General features: G+C 44.9%; 1 protein-coding gene across 1 annotated transcript in view; it reads left to right on the plus strand.

Moving 5' to 3' along the window:
• Positions 1-17110, plus strand: part of LOC126166925 (putative ammonium transporter 1) — a 334629-nt gene that overhangs the window by 92380 nt on the left and 225139 nt on the right. The window contains exon 2 of the mRNA XM_049920442.1: positions 2769-2943. Within this exon, the coding sequence (XP_049776399.1) occupies positions 2787-2943 (157 nt within the window). The 5' untranslated portion in view covers positions 2769-2786. The remainder of the gene's footprint in view (positions 1-2768; positions 2944-17110) is intronic.

Here is a 17110-nt window from a genome sequence, read left to right on the forward strand (position 1 = left end):
CGGTAGTGAGCTTAGTTACAATTGGTGCTGGACGTGGTGACTTGGTGTTAGTGAAGGCGACAAAGAGCCAATATCAACACCTCAATGAGTTTGAAAGAGGTCATACAAAACGACTTGGAGAAGCTGGATGTCCCTTCTGCGATATTGCAGGAAGACTTGGCAGGAACGTAGCCACTGTACAGATTGCTGGGAGCGGTGGTCACGAGAATGTACGGTGGCTAGAAGAAACAACGAACTGTTAAAAATCGATTATTTCAAGGACAGCTCCGAGCCAGACGCCCTGCTGCGTGCATTTCAATGACCTCAAATGGTTCAAATGGCTCTGAGTACTAAGGGACTTAACATCTGAGGTCTTCAGTACCCTAGAACAGAACTACTTAAACCTAACTAACCTAACGACATCACACACATCCATGCCCGAGGCAGGATTCGAACCTGCGACTGTAGCGGTCGCGCGGTTCCAGACTGAAGCGCCTAGAACTCAACAGCCTCAACCATCTCCATTGTCGACTTCAGTGGCGTCAAGCGAGAGCTCATTGGAGGGCAGGGTGGAGGTCTGTTGTGTTTTCTGATGAAAGTTGGTTCTGCCTCGGTGCCAGTGATGGTCGTGTGTTGGTTGGAAGGAGGCCAGTTGGGGCCAGCACCAAGCTATTTGCATGCTAGACACACTGGACCTACACTTGGAGTAGTGGTCTGGGGTGCGATTTTGTTTGACAACAGGAATACTCTCGTGGTTATCACAAGCATCATGACTACATAATTATTTTTTTGATGTAGCGATGTTTTTTTTTTCTTTCTGTTCAGTGTGTTAATATATGCGCCTTGACGACGAAATTCATTCAGTGCAGATGCGCTCTGGCTCGTCTGCACCAGCAAACGCAGACGCAAACGGGATAGAGGAGCCTGCAATCCAGTGGCTATAAACACCCGGACAGGACACGAACACGACACTTCGTCTGAAGGTGACAAGCAGGAAACTTGTTGAAACGTTGCCGCAGAACGAAGCCATGACTCGGCTGATAAGCCGAGAAGACATAATCATCGAGATTTGCCATGAAAGTCTACATTCGCATATACACTCCTGGAAATTGAAATAAGAACACCGTGAATTCATTGTCCCAGGAAGGGGAAACTTTATTGACACATTCCTGGGGTCAGATACATCATATGATCACACTGACAGAACCACAGGCACATAGACACAGGCAACAGAGCATGCACAATGTCGGCACTAGTACAGTGTATATCCACCTTTCGCAGCAATGCAGGCTGCTATTCTCTCATGGAGACGATCGTAGAGATGCTGGATGTAGTCCTGTGGAACGGCTTGCCATGCCATTTCCACCTGGCGCCTCAGTTGGACCAGCGTTCGTGCTGGACGTGCAGACCGCGTGAGACGACGCTTCATCCAGTCCCAAACATGCTCAATGGGGGACAGATCCGGAGATCTTGCTGGCCAAGGTAGTTGACTTACACCTTCTAGAGCACGTTGGGTGGCACGGAATACATGCGGACGTGCATTGTCCTGTTGGAACAGCAAGTTCCCTTGCCGGTCTAGGAATGGTAGAACGATGGGTTCGATGACGGTTTGGATGTACCGTGCACTATTCAGTGTCCCCTCGACGATCACCAGTGGTGTACGGCCAGTGTAGGAGATCGCTCCCCACACCATGATGCCGGGTGTTGGCCCTGTGTGCCTCGGTCGTATGCAGTCCTGATTGTGGCGCTCACCTGCACGGCGCCAAACACGCATACGACCATCATTGGCACCAAGGCAGAAGCGACTCTCATCGCTGAAGACGACACGTCTCCATTCGTCCCTCCATTCACGCCTCTCGCGACACCACTGGAGGCGGGCTGCACGATGTTGGGGCGTGAGCGGAAGACGGCCTAACGGTGTGCGGGACCGTAGCCCAGCTTCATGGAGACGGTTGCGAATGGTCCTCGCCGATACCCCAGGAGCAACAGTGTCCCTAATTTGCTGGGAAGTGGCGGTGCGGTCCCCTACGGCACTGCGTAGGATCCTACGGTCTTGGCGTGCATCCGTGCGTCGCTGCGGTCCGGTCCCAGGTCGACGGGCACGTGCACCTTCCGCCGACCACTGGCGACAACATCGATGTACTGTGGAGACCTCACGCCCCACGTGTTGAGGAATTCGGCGGTACGTCCACCCGGCCTCCCGCATGCCCACTATACGCCCTCGCTCAAAGTCCGTCAACTGCACATACGGTTCACGTCCACGCTGTCGCGGCATGCTACCAGTGTTAAAGACTGCGATGGAGCTCCGTATGCCACGGCAAACTGGCTGACACTGACGGCGGCGGTGCACAAATGCTGCGCAGCTAGCGCCATTCGACGGCCAACACCGCGGTTCCTGGTGTGTCCGCTGTGCCGTGCGTGTGATCATTGCTTGTACAGTCCTCTCGCAGTGTCCGGAGCAAGTATGGTGGGTCTGACACACCGGTGTCAATGTGTTTTTTTTTCCATTTCCAGGAGTGTAGTTTACTTTATTGTTTTCCATCTGTCTCGTTTTCATTTGACTACCACTTATACACGGCGTTGCTGTGTAATTGCACTGAATTGCTTATCATTTGCATATGCATGCTTGCTGATATGGGGTTGCCGCATCTCGGTTTGATGATGTATCAGTTTGAATGGCCAGCTGTGTAAAAGTAAGAAGAAGTTAGTCGTTATCATAGGAATAATTAATTTTCTGCGAATGTTCTCCAAATTCCACAGTTGTTAATACATTCTTCTCGTTTTTTCAGATAGTACAGTGTCTGAAGATGGCTTTCAACGAAACGGAAGCGCCGTCCTTGGCGACCGACCTATCGGAGCTCTTGGGGATTACCGCCAACGCCACCCCAAGAAACGAAGAGCTGGAGCAGTTCAAGAAGAACGTGGACGACATCTTCCTGCTGACGAACGGCATCATCGTCTGCCGTGAGTAGCAACAAGTACTCTCTCCTAACCACATTGATTCAGGAGGAAGTGCGTCATCGCTGTAGCAGACGTGAAGCTCATATGTGTCACGACCGTGAACGGGGTTAGCCGTTGACTTGGGACATCAAAGTATCTCGGAAGAAAACAATACGGAGCAAATTCGTGTGAATGGCATGGGTCCACAAGGTGGCACTATGCACCATAGCTAGAAGGCACAGTTGTCGTTGAAATAGTTATCTCCATTTTAAATGGGAACCCCTGAGACACCATAGCTCAGAAAACGCGTTTATCAAACTGAATTATACCAGCCGACATTCTTTTTTTCCCAGCAGTCAGTCTTCTGACTGGTCTGATCCGGTTCGCCTCAAATTTCTGTCCAGTACCAATCTCTTCGTCTCACAAGGACACCATCATAACTGTTAATCACGGATTTCCATGAGTCTTAGATATATTGTAGAGGGACCTGACCTGAATACGTGGCTAGCGGCGTTTAGTGTGATGGCTTCTAGTTTCTGAGAAAATCGACGCTGACATTTTATGCATACCTCTTATATCCGTAGCGGGAAATACATTTGAGCAATTGTAGCCCAGCGGCTATGGTTCACGGTTATCACGCTGGCGGTAAAGATCAAACCCTACCCGCGTACCTCTTTTTCCAGTTTCATCGTACAGAGTATCATTAAATAGTGTACGCCATGGAAAGTTATTCACAAAGAGTCAGTTTCGACGCAGTAATTTTGTTAACAAATAAATCATTACAGCAAACTGCACCGATGAGCCACAACATTGGCCGGCCCCTGTGGCCGAGCGGTTCTAGGCGCTTCAGTCCGGAACCGTGCTGCTGCTACGGTCGCAGGTTCTAATCCTCCCTCGGGCATGGCTGTGCGTGATGTCCTTAGGTTAGTTAGGTTTAAGTAGTTCTAAGTCTAGGAGACTGATGATTTCAGATGTTAAGTCTCATAGCGCTTAGAGCCATTTGAACCAAAACATTGCGACCACTGCCCACTGCGAGGATGAAAGCCTCCTGGTATTGTCGCGGGCACGTGGAACAGTAAGGAAAGGATATAAGCGGAAGAGAGACGAATGGGCAGTCATTAAGGCGAAGATACGCGCCGCAAATGCGAAAATCCATTGATATAAGCGGTTTTGACAAAGGGCACATTGATGTGGCGCTGCGGCTGGCAAAGAGAATCTCTTAAAATGGCGAAACTGGTCGCCTATTGGCGTAGTACTGTTGTGAGCACTTGTGGAAAGTGGTCGAAGGATGGTGAAATAACGAGTAGGTCTTGTAGTATTTGATGACCACGTCCCATAACAAAACATAGAGGTCGGAGGGGCGCCCGCTGTGTAATCCAGTATAGGCAACGATGTGTTGCATATCTGACGACAGTGCTGGCGCAGGCACAAACGTTTCGGAGCACGCTTTTCAAAGGCCATTGTTGATCACTGAGCTCCACATCACAGCGCCGCTTTACCTCCGAGGATGTCTCCCGCAGTCGGAGACGAAACGTCAGGAGAGTGTTTTATACTTCGACCACGGCCTATCAGCCCGGAAGTTTTAAGTGAAGACAATACCGGCCGTGAAAGCTTACATTGTATAATCTCACCACAGTTATTTAAAGGAAATAGTAAGCCCGGGATCACTGGTGACTCAAAACAGACTTTATTATAAACTTCAATTCGGACATTTGCCCTCTTACTGATGCAATATACAACTATTCACTTTAATTGAATTACATAAACACGAATAAGAATCATATTTAGCGTCCGCAACCAAAATCATAGATAGTAGGCACGGTGAATAATCAAACAATCGTTCTTGCTTAACCATATCTCAAAAGACTAGTAACACTATACACTTCCAACCCAAAGTTACAAAGCCACATAATACCACAACTTCATTAAAGAAACAAAGATCTTTTAATAAAACTGAACTGCCCACATAAAGGTCCACAGTGAAACATGCTTGTACTAAAAATGCAAAGTGGGCCAACCAAGGTCGCAAAACTGGCACACAGGAAAAATAACAAGTTGCACATTCATTAAAGATACACAAATGATTAACGTAAGTGTTAAACAGAAATGGCTAGCAATAACTCAACCAGTAAAATAACTTACAGAAATGCTAACATTAACAAAGTGGTCTCACTTAACTTGAGAGAACAGCGTTAAGGCCCACAGCAGCATTTGGAAGCAATGACGCTACGGCCGGCAGGCAATACGAGCGTTCACTCCCCACGGCTTGTGCACAGGCTCACAAGCAGGCGGTATATATGTATATATAGTCCGACCGGCCTCACAGTAAGCGGTCCTGACAAGAATACATAACCGCACCGACGCCAGGAAACGAGCAGACTTGACAAATGGCCTGCAGTACAAATAGATTGCAATGAAAACAGGGTCAAATCACAGCCACACTGGTATATACAATAAACATGCCCACAAATTCTTATGGAGCAATACTCTAACATCACCTGTCTCCCAGAAAATTAGCAGGAAACTTAGAGATCACTTGCAGTTGTCTTAAGACACAACGGGAACCAGTCTCCAAGCGCTCAATATGTCCTAAAACAAGTCTAAACTTGCATGAAAACCACTTAAAACACACACTCCACGGATGATGAGAAACGTAATGAGGAACATCAGCCTCCTTAAAATAGCCATTGTGGAACCAAGTTCAGAACCATTATAACGTTGTTGCTTTATTTTGTGGTGTAAGCGGTGCTGCTAGACAATAAAAGCGGTTTAAAAGCTGTGAGCTGTCTGGGGAAGTTAACCTTGCATTACTGCGCAACTGTTTCACCAGGTATCCAGTCTAGCTGACCAAATTCCCAACTAGACTAACATTAATTATAATCTTTTAATAGTCATACGACAACCGGTGATATATATATATATATATATATATATATATATATATATATATATATATATATATATATATATATATATATAAGAGAATTTAAAAGAGAATTTAAATAAAAAGAAATAAATCAGTTTATATTTGGAAATTTATTTTAACATTGATCATTGAAATTTCAGCATATTAAACTTGAGTCGTAATTAAGCTGGTGCCTTATTTAGGATTGTGAAAATGTGAGATTGTAATCCTACGGAACACATCAAATATGGAGCCAAGATTGGGAGACTCCATACAACACTGCATTCATAAAATAACACACGAAGACCGTTGAAACATATGCAAGAGGAAATTAACCACAACCAACCGATTCACGTTTGACCCAAAGAAATTACGTTCGTAGCACAATCCTGTCCGTCATATAATTACCACACACTGGTATACTAAATCCATACTAACTCTCTGTGAAATATTCCCAAAAAGAATAGCTGAGCGCTACTTTGACGATTACACCACATGCTTCACGTGGTCAACTTGGTTTACACAAAGCGTGTAAGTCCACAATAATTTTGATAATTAAAACAAATTAGATCGAAAACCAATTTACAAAAGAAAAACCTCGAACTGGTTACTAACGTCTTACTATTAACCTGATGGGTCAAACAATTACATAAGCACGTGATAGTGGTCTCACAAAGTACACCCCACGTGGGTTGAACATAAAGAAAAGTTGCTATATTGAAAAATACTGTCAAGACGAGACGTTATAATCTCACACACATTCGCACATTCGCATTTAAGATTGATGATCTTAGTTAGAGTTACTGATCAACACGTGGTTCCACTTTACTCACAAAGTAGTGACAAAGCAACTACCGGAAAATAATCTGAACTTCACACGCGAATTACACTGCGTTGCAATTTAAGATAACATTAGATATTTTAGAGCTAAACCTGAAATAAAGGTGATTAAATTTTCAGTTAGCTGAACTTAAGAAACCCATTGTCCTACGGACTTAGCAGACACGCGCTTAGCCGGAGATCTTACCACTTCAGACGCTCGCCACGGACAGACTGACTTGGTCCCTTCCTGAGGGTGGCTCCCCACTACAAACGGAAGTGGCCAGAGGGACAGCTTCCTATACCAACATGACAGGGGACAGACAGGACCATACTAAGGATAGAAACCTCTTTGCTTTTAGAAAGCGGAGCTACCTGTTCCGACGTTTGTCCTACTGTTCTCTAGCAGACAGGCTTGTCTGGTACCCTGAAGCATGCAACTAGAAATACATTTGCTCATTCATCCTCTCACACAGAAGGGAAGGGGGTTGACATTATCTTATCATATACAGTATATAAAAGAAAGCGGATGTAGGTTCCGTATGAGACTGTGTGACATGAATTACATATAAACTGTGTTTTAAAGTGTAGTAGTGTGACAGATCGTTCTTGTTTATGTGTAAAAGTAACACGTTCCACTACTCAGTCTCCTCCCAGATAGTCAGAAACGCCACAGTAAATTTAGAAGAGGAATTTATGCCGTAAATGACAACAGATTTAAGAAATTAACATGAAAGGAATCCAACAGAGACCTTTCATCATCTCCGGCAACTACCCATGCTACAATAAGTTTCAACAATCTTCTTAGTTAAACACAGAATAACTTGTAGTTTGCAAATTACGAGCTGGGAAGCTGTTCAGCGTGAGACGACGAAGTCACCACAATTTTGACGTCAAGGCGCCCAATGATTGGCCCCGTACATCCAACGCGACAAAAGACAAGGGCGGCGAGCACGGCGAGGCCCATGCACCACGGCTAGGGACGCCGGCTTGAACACAAGATGGCTCGTATATGGCCGACCGGAGATTCACGCATCACACGTTCACCCGGAAAACCGCCGGCTGGAGCAATCAAAGATAGCCGAATATCGATATCAGCGACGCAAGTACACCCTAGCGCCAGCCGCCACGGCTCAAACAGGTTCTTACACACCATCATGCAGGCGAACGGCTGCACGAAACATGCACCACGCCACAGATACAGGCCGGTGAGGGCAGAATTATGCTACGGGTTACACTGAGTTGGGCTTCCTTGGGATCTGTGGTGGTAACCGAAGGCATCGTGGCAGCAGTGAACTGCATGAACATTACTGCGGACCACCTGTAATGGCTTCATGCCTGAAGTCTCTTCCTATAATGATGATATCTTCCAGCACGATAACTGTCCGTGTTGCAAAGTCCGAACCATGCTACAGTGGTTTGAGGGGCACGATACTGAACTCATGTTCATGTTTTGGCCAGCAAATTTGCCAGATCTGTACCCACTGGAACACGTACCGGGTCGCCGGCCGCAGTGGCCGAGCGATTCTAGGCACTTCAGTCCGGAAGCGCGCTGCTGCTACGGTCGCAGGTTCGAATCCTGCCTCGGGCGTGGATGTGTTTGTGTCCTTAGGTTAGTTAGGTTTAAGTAGTTCTAAGTCTAGGAGACTAATGACCTCACATGTTAAGTCCCATAGTGCTTCGAGCCATTTGAACCATTTGAACATACCGGGTGTTGGCTGCGTGCCTGTAAACCACCATCCCGTAATTTGTGGGAACTGCTTGATCTGTGCGTGGTGCCACGAACTTCTGGAATCCGGTCAAGGACTTGTAGAACCTATGCCAAGCAGAATCTATCTCTGTTGTCCTATGTTTGATAGGTGGAACAAAAAGCTGTTAAACAGATGGTCATAATGTTTTGGCTCATCCGGGTATCTTTAAATGCGTATACAGTTTGTTACAGTATACATTAGAGAACCGTCTTACTCGCTATATCTTGCATCGCTTGCTGTACTAGAACAGAATTACGGGCGTTATTTGTCACAGAAGCAACTAAAACACAAATTCGTAGAGCACCGCGCACATTTAACAATGACAGCTACTGCTTTTCAGGCACATGGAATTCTCAGAAGCGATACCGGAAAACACCGGTTGAATTAAAAAAGATTGTTCTTTTTTCGGTCTACTCCGAAGTGAAACACACGTATTTGATCATTTCTGGGAAAGCAGATGTGGTAAATTGATGCAGAATTAAAAAAGTGTATTTTTATGGAATTTGCTCTGTTAGTCTTTAACAAGCCGGGAGCATTCTGATTTTTTTCGTGGAATCTTAAGCTTCCTGTGAAAATAAACATCTCAGGATTGGAAAAGTGGAGTACATTTGGGTGGAATTTTTCTTTTTACGACGCAGGTACATGCTTCTCTTTCATGTGCAAAGATTTGTTCATAAAAATATGTGATCGATCTGTCCTCCCCACGGATGAATAATGTAAAGAAATTTTTATTGTCCCAGGTACGGAAGAATGATATATTTTAAAAACTCTTCGTGAAGCAATTACGTGAATTTGTACAGGTCAAAACTACATTTTTTTTAAATTTAATATTCTAGTCGTCAACTCTGTTTTTAACAGTCCAACCAAATTCCCGAACAGGTTCTTGCATTCATAAGGAAACATAAGGGAATGTCGTTGCTGACGCTGCTACAGTATTCTGTGCTATGAAGAAGTGACATTTTTCCACACTGGCAGACGGTTTGATCGATATTAAATAATCAAGGTAAAAATTAGCGACGTGTATTTTCCTCTGTACGTGGAGTCCTTCCGCAGCTGCCAATACATCGTCCATCGTTGGGAACTCTTTCGAGCAGCCGAACTTTTTTTTAATTTTTAGTATGAACCATAAACGGAATGCATGAAATTACTAGGGTGAAAATTACTATTTTCTGAATAATTTTGCGTGACGTATACTACTTAATGATATTCTGTACGACGAAACTGAAAAAAAAAATATACGGGCAACGTATGAACAGGTAACGGCAGCGGGGTAGCCGTGAACCTTAGCCCCTGCAATACGCTCGCTCGGTCGAAACGCTTCGACATTACAGCTATACGAGGTACGCATAATACTTCAACGCCGATTTTCTCGGAAACTTGGCGCTATCGCAAAATGCTCTAGACAGGCGCTTAGGACAGTTCCCTCTACAACATACCTAACATTCACAGAAATCAGTGGCTAGTAGGTCTGATGGTAGAGTAGCATGTACAGCGAACACCCTCAGTTACCTACAGGACAAGGTCCATCCAGTCTCTTCCTTCGCATGAAGTTTACAACCCCATATAACTCACTCAACTACTAGGTTGGTTACATGTCATAACACATGTCATCTCATCCTATCCCTTCTTCTTGTCGATGTTTTCCACATAGCTCTCTCCTCGCCGACTGTGCGGATGACTTCTTCATTTCTCACGAATCCACCTAAGTTTCGACATCCTTCTTTAGCGTCACATCTCAGATGCTTCGTTTCTTGTCTTTTCCAGGCCACCCATAATCTATGATTCACTTTCATACATTCTGTGCTGCAAATGCACAGTATAAAATTAAGACCTATTTCATTTGGCTGAGAATGTCCTCTTAGCCTCTGCTAGTATGCTTTTTTATGTCCTCCTTGTTTCTCCCATCACGTGTTATTTTGCTTCCAAGGCAGCAGAGTTCCTTCACTTCGTCTCCCTTGAGGTCCCCAACTTTGGTGTTTATTATTGCTAATCTCATTTCTGCTATTCCTCGTTAGTTTCATCTTTCTTTGGTTTACTCCCAATCGGTAGTGTGTGCTAATCACACAGTTTATTCCATTCAACATGCCCTGCAAGTCACTCTCACTTTCAGTGAGGATAACAATGTCATGTGCGACAATAATTCATTTTTTTTTTTTTAATCCATTGATTTTAAAGCCATTTGTGCACTCTACAATGGACACTCGTAAGTCTTTCTCTGACATCAACAAAGTGAGCTTGTAAGATGTCGTGGTCTCCTGACCTTCATTGCTTACATATTCCGCCCTCACAATCATATTCCGCACATCAAGACGCTTCATTCTAACTCAAACTCAATAAGATAAAGTCAATGTTGTATGAATTCATGTAAACGATATGCAAAATAACTAGTAAATCGCAAATGCGCTCCATGGTTGAAATACTCAAGGCTGGCGCACACACACACATTCAAGACATGACGGTCGCAGGGGCTTTTAGTTTTGGAGGCGCAAACCGCACGCTGGGGCGCCGGTCCCTTCAGAGGATTATTCAACACCAAATGCTGAGATGACCGCCCGTGGAGTGGACAGCATTTGCCCGAGTGAAAGGAAGAATGACCCCATGTTCGGCTTAAAAGCAAATTCCGCTACATTGTGTGGGAGCGCCCAGCCTCTGCATTCTTTACAACATAGCACGCAGTTTCAGAGATTTTTCAGGGAGACAGCAATCGCCAAACGTCGATGCTACAGATTTCCGGATTGGTCGCCTTAATCGAAACGTCATTCTCCCGGTTTAGAAGAGCAATGCTGATTGGCAGACGATATTTCTGACACCTTGAGCTGATGGGAGTAATGGAAGAGACCGAAAGATATACCCCTTAACGTCTGTCGTGGAGAGTGGCCGTTCCGTTGTCGCTCTTGGAGCGAGAACACGTAACGAGAGCGTGCACGCTCGTACGTGTACTGAAAGAGCGAGGAACAAGTCTCTCCTCAGTACTTCACTGGAAGAGCACCTCTGTCGAGAGCGAATCGGAGTGCGACTCTATACTGAGTCCTTGCGATTAAGCGTTGTTCACTGTGTTGGCCGCCACACTTATTATGTCCGCGGGACTGCTACGGTCGCAGGTTCGAATCCTGCCTCGGGCATGGATGTGTGTGATGTCCTTAGGTTAGTTAGGTTTAATTGGTTCTAAGTTCTAGGCGACTAATGACCTCAGAAGTTAAGTCGCATAGTGCTCAGAGCCATTTTGAACTTATTATGTGGTGTGAATGGACAGAGTTATAGTTAAACGCCTGCGAGCGAATTTTTGAGTGGCATCGCGGTGGACCGGTTATCTGACCGGTGTACCACGGCGATAGTTAGACTAGGGGCGAATAGGAGTCCTTGACTTCATCAAGGCGTAGGGAGAGTTTCATTGGCGAAGGTCAATCCAGATAGAACGAGAGTTATCTTATTTGTCAGCAGCGAGCGGCGCAGACAGCAGTAAATCGCAGGTTGCGGTATTGTGCGGTACAGCTCTTGCAAGCCCCATATTTCCTCCACAACAGTACACCTCACTGCATTTCTCACGCGACAGCCTCGACCGTACCTAGCAACATTCTGACGGATAATTATTCAAGCTGAGTAGGCGCGGCTCTCAGCCATTCTGCCAAGTCAATAATAATCTTAAACTTTGTATAGAAATTTCATTAGCGAATCCTATCCTTAAGAGGTAACTTCACATTCCGAAAATAACCCGGAAATAACGTCTTCAGTTCATAACTAAAAGTGCCATTGTGATTTCTCAGAATTTTTGCAAAATAAATAATAATTTTCGTTAGTTTCATGTTCTTACACTAACTAGTACTACTCTAGTACCCAAGTAGCCCACTAGTTACCTAAGAAATTGTGATTTTTTTGTGTCATTTTCTTACAGCGGACGACTCCAGAAGATATTTATTGCTGAAAGTTTTTCAGGCATTTCTCTTTAGAACGTTAGGAGCGTCTGTCTGACTTCTGTAGTAGTGTGTGGGTGGAAATTGCATCTTGCAGGAGCCACTGGGTAAAGGGTACATCTCAGATTAATCCGTTGCGCAGAATGACAGAATAGCACCCACACGCTCACAAGCTATACTGTAAAACAATGATGCTTCATACAGCGTACTTTTGATGTCAACGAAACGTCCTACCATGTTGTACCCATAGTACTATATTTGTATTTGCATTTTTTGTATTACGATTATATTCACATCGTTATATCGTCCTGTTCAAGAATCTAAGATCTGTGCTTCTGCTTCTTGAATTATATGTAGGTCAGTTCGAAATTGGTTGAAAATAACAAAAAATCATTGATATGACAGCTTCTGGCGCTTTTCGGATTTAAATTTTTGTCTCTTCTCTTTGAGCTCCAGCTAAGAGAAATGCCACCTCATTAGGGACTCAGAGTGACAGCCTTGAAATTAGATTCTAGGGAGTTCCCCTCTGGAGACTGAAAGGAGCGGAGGGAAGCAAGTAGAAAGTTGACCCTATGATCGCTGCTTTAGGCGTTGTGGTTGGCGCAATCAGACTGAAAATGCTCAATTTCAGTTCTCATCTGGCAGGAAATTTCAACGCAGCGAATAACATGCTAAAGTTACCAACTTTCACATGTAATGACGGCTACATTATTTACAACAATCACGAACTCATCCACATTAGTATAACAAGTATATAATGCACCGAAGAGGGATATTTTTATTGTACCATGAAATTGTAGCCGGCCGAAGTGGCCGTGCGGTTAAAGGCGCTGCAGTCTGGAACCGCAAGACCGCTACGGTCGCAGGTTCGAATCCTGCCTCGGGGATGGATGTTTGTGGTGTCCTTAGGTTAGTTAAGTTTAACTAGTTCTAAGTTCTAGGGGACTAATGACCTGAGCAGTTGAGTCCCATAGTGCTCAGAGCCATTTGAACCAACCATGAAATAGTGTTTTTTTTTTTTTTCTCGTTCCATTCGCGGGTTGACCGTGGAGAGAATGCGCTGCATCGTACTTTTGATTCAACCACAGAAAGTGATTTTACTCGTCGCCATCCTCAACTACACTACTGGCCATTAAAATTGCTACAACACGAAGATGACGTGCTACAGACCCGAAATTTAACCGACAGGAAGAAGATGCTGTGATATGCAAATGATTAGCTTTTCAGAGCATTCACACAAGGTTGGCGCCGGTGGTGACACCTACAACGTGCTGAAATGAGGAAAGTTTCCAACCGATTTCTCATACACAAACAGCAGTTGACCGGAGTTGCCTGGTCAAACGTTGTTGTGATGCCTCGTGTAAGGAGGAGAAATGCGTACCATCACGTTGCCGACTTTGATAAAGGTCGGATTTTAGCCTATCGCGATTGCGGTTTATCGTATCGCGACATTGCTGCTCGCGTTGGTCGAGATCCAGTGACTGTTACCAGAACACAGTGGGTTCAGGAGGGTAATAGGAACGCCGTGCTGGATCCCAACGGCCTTGTATCACTAGCAGTCGAGATGACAGGCATCTTATCCGCATGGCTGTAACGGATCGTGCAACCACGTCTCGATACCTGAGTCAAGAGATGGGGGCGTTTGCAAGACAACAACCATCTGCACGAGCAGTTCGACGACGTTTGCAGCAGCATGAACTATCAGCTCGGAGACCATGGCTGCGTCACAGACAGGAGCGCCTGCGATGGTGTACTCAGCGACGAACCTCGGTGCACGAATGGCAAAACGTCATTTTTTCGGATGAATCCAAGTTCTGTTTACAGCATCATGATGGTCGCATCCGTGTTTGGCGACATCGCGGTGAACGTACATTGGAAGCGTGTATTCGTCATCGCTATACTGGTGTATCACCCGACGTGATGGTATGGATTCCATTGGTGACACGTCTCGGTCATGTCTTGCTCGCATTGACGACACTTTGAACAGTGGACGTTACATTTCAGATGTGTTACGACCCGTGGTTCTAACCTTCATTCGATCCCTGCGAAAGCCTACATTTCAGCAGGATAATGCACGACCGCATGTTGCATGTCCTGTACGGGCCTTTCTGGATACAGAAAATGTTCGACTGCTGCCCTGGCCAGCACATTCTCCAGATCTCTCACCAACTGAAAACGTGTGGTCAATGGTACCTGAGCAACTGGCTTGTCACAATACGCCAGTCACTACTCTTGATGAACTGTGGTGTCGGCTTTTTTCTGTTAGTGTCCATCTGTCTGCTTTCATTTTGATACCCAGTTAGTTCATCACTTCACACATTTTCACACAGTCTGTATGCATTTACACTGTGATAGTGAAACTTTGACAGCATCCATATTCAATGCTGGAAAAGTTTCTGCAGCACCATATCCATAGCAATGGCCGTTTAATCAATAGAATGTGTCTGTAAAACAAATGGATCAATGTAAAATAATTGTCGTCTATGGTAACTATGTAGTAATTAAACTGTGTGTTGATATCACGAAATTTAGTGGTACATTGGAGCTCTCATCTGGGCTGAACATCCTATCTAAGGACGCCGTTGCCAAGGAGACGTCGTAGTAAGATGGCCAGCAAGTATCAAAGACATGTATCATGGGGTTACCATAACGACTGAGGTCGATTGCAGCTGTCAAAGATAATCAGGATGGTGCATAAAGAGTTCTCGGTTTACTTGCCGTTTTGAATTTTATCCAAATTTGACACGGCAAATAAACCGAGAACTTTTTATGCAAGGACTCCGTCGCGAAAGACTTCGTAGTTAATCAGGATTGTGTCTTGAGGTGGCGCCAGAACAATTTTTACGCTGAGCTGTCCGCAGGAAGCTAGTTACGCGTATATTCGTAATACAGACCTGTTTTACAAGGGAACATCAATACCTGGAAGCCAAAACTAGTATTTGTGACGAAATTACGTCAAAGTATAAAGTCTTATTATAAAATAGCGTCTAATCATATAATAAAACGGGAATGCAAGTTATTTTGTTTAGTACAGCACTATTTTTTCACAAAAAAGCAATATGCTTGGAAACCCATAGACCGTATTGGTTGAGAAATTACGTTAGCATATAAAATCAGGTGATAAAAGAGTTTATTGTCGAATAATAAAATAGGAAAAATCCAAAACTAGTCACTCATGTCAACATTTTGATAAAAAATCCACGACAACATAATTATATGTACCTGTGAGTTACCCTATGTGATCAAAAGTATCGGGACACCTCCAAAAACATACGTTTTTCATATTAGGTGCTTTGTGCTGCCACCTACTGCCAGTTACTCCATATCAGCGACCTCAGCAGTCATTAGACATCGTGAGAGAGCAGAATGGAGCGCTTCGCGGAACTCACAGTCTTTGAACGTCGTCAGGTGATTGGGTGTCACTTGTGTCATACGTCTGTACGCGACATTTCCACACTCCTAAACATCCCTAGGTCCACTCTTTCCTATGTAACAGTGAAGTGGAAACGTGAAGGGACACGTACAGCACAAAAGCGTACAATCCGATTTCGTATGTTGACCGACAGAGACCGCCGACAGTTGAAGAGGGTCCTAATGTTTAATAGGCAAATATCTATCCAGGCCATCACACAGGAATTCCAAACTGCATCATTATCTACTGCAAGTGTTATGACAGCTAGGCGGGAGGTGAGAAAACCTGGATTTCATGGTCGAGCGGCTGCTCATAAGCCACAGATCACACTGGTAAATGTCAAACTTCACCTCGCTTGGTGTAAGGAACGTAAACATTGGACAACTGAACAGTGGAAAAACGTTGCGTGGAGTGACGAATCACGGTACACAATGTGGCGATCCGATGGCAGGATGTGGGTGTGGCAAATGCCCGGTGAACATCATCTGCCAGCGTGTGTAGCGCCAACAGTAAAATTCGGAGGCGATGATGTGACGATGTGGTCGTGGTTTTCACTATCGCAACACAGGCCTACACTGATGTTCTGAGCACCTTCTTGCTTCCCACTGTTGAAGAGCAATTCGGGGATGGCGATTTCATCTTTCAACACGGTCGAGCACGACTTGTGACGGAATGGTTACACGACAATAACATCCATGTAATGGACTGGCCTGCACAGAGTCCTGACGTGAATCCTATAGAACACCTTTGGGATGTTTGGGAACGCCAACTTCGTGCCAGGCCTCCGGATACTTTTGATCACATAGTATATGAATTTTAGTTGACAAACCGAAAATACCAATGGAATAAACATAAAAACTGAAAAGCAGCTGTTTAAATGACGTCTACATATGATTCGAAGAAAGCTTTTTCTCGAAAATCCGTTACTTGCTCGCGAGAAGGAAAGGTCCCGAATCGGCGCCCCGGTGCGGCACACAGTTTTAATACGCCTGGAAGTTGCAGAGTTACAGTGTATCGGCAAGACGTAAAATTTGTGTTTCTTCTCCGTCAACTATAATTGCTTTCCCAGATTCCTCTTTAGTTTTCTTTAGTCCTTAGTATTAGGTGAAATATTTATGGTACGGAGTTTCTTTTCTTTCGTTTGAGTCTTATTTTGCGTTTACTCACATTTGAAGAGAGCTGCCGTTCATTAGAGCAAGCGGCAAATTTGTCCAAGTCTTTCTGCAATTCTGTACGATCGTGCAACAACGATATTTTTCTATAGACAAAAACATCATTACAGAACTAACTTATCCCTCTGCTGCTCCTATGTGATACAACGTTTACGTAAATTGTGGGCCGGCCTGAGTGGCCGAGCGGTTCTAGGCGCTTCAGACCGGAGCCGCGCGACCGC

This window comes from Schistocerca cancellata, chromosome 1 (genome assembly GCF_023864275.1).
Source record: "Schistocerca cancellata isolate TAMUIC-IGC-003103 chromosome 1, iqSchCanc2.1, whole genome shotgun sequence".
Classification (NCBI taxonomy): domain Eukaryota; kingdom Metazoa; phylum Arthropoda; class Insecta; order Orthoptera; family Acrididae; genus Schistocerca; species Schistocerca cancellata.